At 32.6% G+C, this 6,981-nt stretch overlaps 1 protein-coding gene across 2 annotated transcripts; it reads right to left on the reverse strand.

Moving 5' to 3' along the window:
* Window positions 1-303: 303 nt before the first annotated feature.
* Window positions 304-5,781, reverse strand: LOC110111142 (rRNA-processing protein fyv7). 2 transcript variants are annotated; one of them, XM_028692348.1, is made up of 5 exons: window positions 5,632-5,770; window positions 5,372-5,542; window positions 5,062-5,246; window positions 1,014-1,123; window positions 304-739 (listed from the first exon to the last, which is right to left on the reverse strand). In XM_028692348.1, the coding sequence occupies exons 3-5, from the start codon at window positions 5,219-5,221 to the stop codon at window positions 455-457; spliced, it is 555 nt and encodes a 184-aa protein (XP_028548181.1). In that variant the 5' UTR covers window positions 5,222-5,246; window positions 5,372-5,542; window positions 5,632-5,770; the 3' UTR covers window positions 304-454. The 2 variants fall into 2 exon arrangements, with proteins under 2 accessions (XP_028548181.1, XP_020698539.1); XM_020842880.2 differs by lacking the exon at window positions 5,372-5,542 and having other exon boundaries at window positions 5,632-5,781.
* Window positions 5,782-6,981: the final 1,200 nt, after the last annotated feature.

Consider the following 6,981-nt stretch of genomic DNA (forward strand, 5'->3'; position numbering starts at 1 on the left):
CTTGAACTGATTAATTTTTCGAGTGAGATTCAAATTGACCCAAAAACTCAAAATTAACATCCGAATACAAGTTAAATAAATATGTTGTGTTCGAGTTAAACATGTCTCATTAAGTTAAATGGGTCATGTTGATATAAAAGAATTATATTATCTATATCATAAATTAGTTATATGTGTCATATTCAAGTTAGTCGGATCCAAGTAGAACATTTTGACCTATATGATAAATGAGTTTGTTTCAAGTCAAACGCATTCAAATCAATCAAATTTGGATCAACCTAATTCCATCGCACAAACCCGAACTAACAACCCCTATAAAAGAGCATGTAAAATTCATGGCATTACACACTATTACATATCAATAACATAAGTGTTTCATTGAGATGAACATGTAAGAGTCTAAGAGCACTGAGGTGGCAACAGTTTACACAAGATGAATACAAAAACTTAGCTGTCACGGTTTTTCCAGCAATCCTTCAAGGATATGTTGAATCCTGTATTTCATCACAGGTTGCCCAGATCGAGTTCTCTTGGACATGTTATCTCTGAGGAACTTGCGCTTTGCTTCAGCTTTTGCCCTCTCTTCCTTCTTGGCCTGGATCATTGCCTCTCTCTCCATCCTCAGTTTCTCTGCTTCAGCTCTTTTTTCCTCAACTTCTTCGCCTAAAGCCTTCAAGCTGGTTTTCTTCTTTTTGTTGATCTTTCGGGATTTCAGCACATTCTCATCTTCATTGGTGGCCTGCAGTGCTTCGTAGTCAGGTTCACGAAAGAATATAATGCATAATGTTTTTCATTTTCATAAATAAGATAATGGGGTTCCAATAAGGCTTTTCATAAATGCACAAGATTCAATTATTAAATGAAAGAAATGATACTTCTACAAATAAATAGGCTGATCAGAGATGGTTACTGAGATTGCACAATTAATGAAATCAAAAGCCATTTCTCAATCTATATTGTAAACAGAGACAGCAGAGGTGGCTTACTGAATTAAATGAAGAAATAAGGCAAACCTCAATATTTGGCAGGGTATGACGCCTCTCCTCAAACTGGCTGTCTCGCTTGACCGATTTCTTAAACTTGTTAATGCATTTTGCATTTCTATAGAATTCCCTTTGCTTTTCTGGAAAAGAGAGAAAACGACAAAATGAATCAAAAATCTTATTCATGTGATTTCAACCTTAATATAAATCGGCTCATATGGCTAAAAATGCAAAAATTCACTAGCTTCATTGCAATATCAACTGCGCCAGAAAACAGCAAGATTATAGCACCTAAAATGATTCGGGTCAAAACAATGTAGACTGATGAGATAAAATGAACATGACAAGAGTAGACTAAGCGCACAACAATTGTCCAGCACATCGTTAAATAGGTTAAATTCTATTCCCAAAGTGCAGACTGCGGAAATGGTCATCATCAACATCATTAGCTTTATCCCGATTATTTGAGTTTCGCATTATGAATCCTTATTTTCCCTCCATTCCTATTGAGTGATATCTACAGTGTTCGATATATATTTCATAAACCATTTTAAACTTCCATCCATGTAATCGTAGGTCCTCAAGTATTTTTCATTCTATTCCTTTAATACAAATTTTATCAACTCGTTTAACATGCACATTTCTTACCTTTCATTGCACATCTACAAACATGACTCTAATTTTCATTCACCCTATCTTCATAAGAGGATATTTCAGCATTTTCTTTGATATAATTGTTAGTTAATTTATCTTTCTTGATTTTGTCACACATTTATTATAATATTTTCATTTCTATTACACCCCCAACATAGATATCAAAGACTTATTTACATCCCAAAATTTAGATCTATACAATATCGTCGACTTAATTGTATGCTTTTATTAAGTTTATCTTAAAGATTCTATTATATTTTTTCATCAGACAAAGCCCTCAATATACTTCTCCATTTAAATCATTTTATCATAACTCTAAAAAGTATATCTTCATCCATATCTCCATCTTCTTCATAATAAATTTAGGATAATTAAACATATCACATATAACCGCTAAATGCTACAACAAATATATTTAAGTTGTTGGCACACTTTGGTACTTGTCGTGCCTAGTCAAATTGATTGGCAGCAGCACCAACAATTCCCTCTCAGAAATGACAGGTCACATCAAACCCTATTGCAAAGGTAGGAACAAAAAGTTTTCAATATGCATTCATTGACCCTCGAATTGAATGGATACAGGATAGTATACTGCATGCTTGTGACAAACCAACGGTCCAACCCCCAGTTCCAACTTCTGCTACAATAATAACTTCAAGTATCAAAGCAAACAGGTGTCCTTAGGTTACGTAACGATTCAAGGCAGTAGCACAAAAAGGATTTGTTTATTATATTAATAAGTTACAGTTTTGTGCAGCCATAAGGAATGCATCATTAGTCAGTTCTTGCTTAATTAGTTCAGTTTGTCATAACGGAACACATTATTACATATATGTCATGCATAGAACCCAATTCATGGCTATTTTTCCAAGTTCATTCAACCGCTGAAGTAGCTAAAATATGTATATGAAAATCTAAGACAAAGGAGATTAAACAAAACGAGAAGGCAAAAGTAAAAAAGAATGGTTAATAATAGCCATACTAACATCATGTGCAACTACTGAAGAGCAATGGCGAGACAAGGTTAATGAGCAACCATCAAAGGAAGATCAGATCTGTTGAATGTAATGAATTTCCAACAAAACCCAACAACCCAAAACTTCTCACGGCAGAATTCATAAATATAAAGGGAGAATCAAAAGATTGATAATTGAAAGACGTTCCAAAACATCAAGACTTTTCTAGACATGTGCTATATGAGCCCAATTATGATTGGAAACGAAACGACAAAGAAAAGATGGAGGACCTAGTAATACGATCGTATAATGAGAAGTCAGATTTGCAAGGTACTCCAAGATATGAGAGATTAGAATTGAATCTTAAAAAAATAATAGAATTAATTTGTAGAAGTTACAAAGATGATTAAAAAAAGAGCAGATGAGAAAATCAGTAAATCACGACACAATTAAAAGGAAACAAAAATACATATTACTTTTTCCACGTTTGTTTCCATTCTAAATCTGTCAGCTAAGACCATCTCCAACCGAAAATCTCATTTTTTGACTTCAAAAAACTGTGAAATAAAAAAAAATGTCGTGATTCATCAAATCGAACTCCAATTTTACGAAGGTAACGTTCTTTCTTCTTTTTGCATGTTTCTTCGGCATGTTAGGTAGAGACAGAAAAATAACGGAGATGAACAGTGCAATGCCAATATTGGCGTCCCACTATTCCCGGCAAGCAAATAGCAGAGGTTTTACTGTTCCGCTGGAGCTCTGCATGCCGACTATCAAATATATCGGAAAATGTGACAAGATTTATATTCACCGAATTCAGTATAAGCTCAAGACACATAAGTGCTCTAACCATGCTTCGGCTTGTGATCAGTCCATAGATACCGATAGAAAAGAAAGAAACACTTAGAAAAAGCACATGCTAGCGACGCCATTCAAGCGTTAGGAGTTCTGTTGGAGATGCCCTAAAGCATCTCAATAATAAATACAGCAACAGGGAGTTCAAGATTTAACATCAACTCTATAATTAAAAATTGAAAATAATAGAAGCATTCAAAACACATAAAATAGTAGTCAACAAAAATGAAAATAAATCTAACCATGCGATATGATACAAACAAACAGCAAAAAATTATAGAATAAAATTTAAAATTAAGGGACCATTTGGGATCATTTTTGTTTTTTATTTTTATTTTATATTTTTCTTATTTTTTTATTTATTAAATTAAAATATATTTGATATCTTAAAAACATGTTATTTTAGTTTATTTGGCGACTGACATTCACCAGTAGTGCAATCAGCAAAAAATTATAGAATAAAATTTAAAATTAAGGGACCATTTGGGATCATTTTTGTTTTTTATTTTTATTTTATATTTTTCTTATTTTTTTATTTATTAAATTAAAATATATTTGATATCTTAAAAACATGTTATTTTAGTTTATTTGGCGACCGACATTCACCAGCAGTGCAATGGCAGTGTTGTAGGGACAAATGGTGGTTGCTGACAATAATGATTGTTTTTAAAAATACTTAAAACACCAAAAAGTTACTTAAAATGTTTTTAAAAACAACTTAATTTATTTTTAAAATAAAAAGTATAGTTAAAAACACATTAAACAAGCATGTTTAAAAAAAAAAAAGAGATCACAAGCAGGCCTTTCTAAATATTTTCCAAGCCAAGTCACCTCACAAATTTCAGTTGCCTATACAAACCTAATTTTCATTAGCATGCTCTCAAGAATAAAGAGGATAGCTATTTAATGCAAGTCTAATTTCCTTAAATCTCAAATTAGGCTTGAATCATGAGCTATATTGAATTTTGCTCAATCAAATCATTACATCATCATTAAACAAATAAAATGAAAATTGCTCCTCATGAATCATGATCTGTGTTGGTACTTAAAGGGCTTTCTGTCTTTTGCATTTTTTCATCCCTAACACAGGAGAAAGACCTGAACGTGAACTAGAGCAAGATTCACACCCAAAAGCTTCAATAAAATGTTTGCAGCCTCAACTGAGTTTGCAGACTCGAGAGCTGAATCTTCAGTAACATCACGCTATGCAAAGGTTCATAATATATCACACCAATTAAAAGAAGAGATAAAATGATTTCAAAATTCATGATGCATCATATTTTCCTTTTGATGCAAAAGATTCAGACTACATCACAATCAAATGAATTTCATCATAACAAATTTGACATCAGAAATAAAAATAGGGCAATCAAATACCCTATCTTCAAGTTTCGCTAAACCATCCTCAAGTTTATGCTAACCAAATAACTAACAAAATACAGTCCTACTTCAACTACAACACTGACATGTTTCAACATTCAACTCCTATTTTACAGCCACCACTGAATTTGAGTGAGACAACGAAAATGAGATATTCATTTTTAAATAAACTATAGCGTGAAAAAGAAAAATAGGGTTAGCATCGTGTCGGGAGAAGTGAACGAAGTGCTTACTGATGAAAGAAGGATTGTAACCAGAAGGCCTGGACTTGGCGTTGGCAAAGGCCGCGAGGGAGAGGGCTTTCCCTCCAATTCGCTTCTCGTTCTTCTTCCTGTTTCGTATGTAATCTCCACCACGAAACCCAACCTGGTTAAAGTCCTCGCGCTTCTTCATCTGATTATAAGGGTTGTAATTGCGGCTGCAGGTGATAATTGAGGACCAAAATTAGCTAAGATCTCTTGCAGCAGCAGCAAGAGGCAGAGAATCGAAATGCACGCATAACGGGGATGATAATAGGGGAAAACCCTACGGCCTGCTTAGTACCACGATTTGAGCACGATGTAAACAGAGCCAAAATCCTCCTCCCGCAACAAAAATGATAACTTTTAGGGGCTGTCTGACAACAATATTTATGCATGATTTGATCCTAAATCCTGCCAAACAAGATTTAAGCAGCCGGTAGATCTAACGGCGGAATAAATCCTCCGTTTCCCTCTGTAAATCCCGGATTTACTAAATCCTGGAGATCGGTAGATTTACGGGATTTGGCTGAAGAAGCGCGCAAAAGGGAGAAAGACAGTTACCTTCACAGTGAGCAAGCTCTTGACGCTACTTCCGATCGAATAGGAAGAACTGCGAACTAGAAGGAACGTCGTCGAAGGAGGCGAAGAAGGCTTTTAGAGACTCGTTCAAAACCCTACCTCACGCCAAACAAAGTCGAACTGCAACCAAGAAATGACTTGGCTATTTAATTTAATTAATAGAAATTAAAATATAAATAATTTATTTGATAATTAAAAATGTCAATTGTATTTAATAATTAATTAAATAGTTAATATTCAAAATAATAATTAGATAACAATTTAAAATAATAATAATTGTTATATAATTAATTAAATTATTTATTTTATATTACTAATTAATTATTAAGTTTGTTAATATCTCTAAGTTATACTATTACTTAAGTTATATAATTAATATTCTAAATAATAATTATATTATTAGTTAAGTTAGTTAATAATTATATTAGCTTCTAATTATATTATATATATTTATAATTATTTGATGATGCTTTAAATTAAAATGAATCAGTAATCTGTATTAAAAAAATAAATTAATTTTGAGTTTTTAATGAACTAATTATCTTAAATCATGTTGTCAAATATTTTCACCGAATTTAATAGGATTTAACACTTATTTTTCCAAATAATTTTTAGAATTTAATTTTAGTAGGATTTACTAAATATGGTTTTATACTATTTACTAAATCTCGGATACAAATATGATTTAAAATGCTTAGACAAAAGTAGGATTTAACTTTCATAGCACTTAGCAAATCTTATAAATTAGGATTTAGTAAATTCTATTAAAGGTTAATCCTAAAAATTGTTTGCTAAAATAGTTTTTTTTCTGACAAAGAACCGTCCTAGCAAATCTTATAAATTAGGATTTAGTAAATTCTATTAAAGGTTAATCCTAAAAATTGTTTGCTAAAATATTTTTTTTCTGACAAGGAACCGTCCGCTGTCACACCCGACTTCGTCGAGCGCGCTTGGCGGTCCGTAAACCCCGGCAGACCTAATGGGCCACCCAGGCCACAAACCCATAGCCGACACTTTGGAGCCCCCACTTAAGGGCCGATTGCCGCTCGAGGGAATCGAACTCGGGATGGGTTTTGATAAAGTAGTTGTTAAATCTTATTAAATTATGTAAAATTGTTCCGCAATGTAATCTAGAATTTAAGATGATTATTTTTAATATGAGTTATGCTATAGATGTTACAATGAAATAAAAATAATTATCGGAATTCATATATGATTACGTAAAGCATGAGAGATATTTTTGTTCATGGGATGTATGGGAAAGTTCATTGGCTTTTATGATGGGTAAAATCTTGAGGTTAAGACATTGAACATCTTTACATAAATTAAAAA

The sequence above is a fragment of the Dendrobium catenatum genome, unplaced genomic scaffold (genome assembly GCF_001605985.2).
Source record: "Dendrobium catenatum unplaced genomic scaffold, ASM160598v2 original_scaffold_181437, whole genome shotgun sequence".
Lineage (NCBI taxonomy): Eukaryota > Viridiplantae > Streptophyta > Magnoliopsida > Asparagales > Orchidaceae > Dendrobium > Dendrobium catenatum.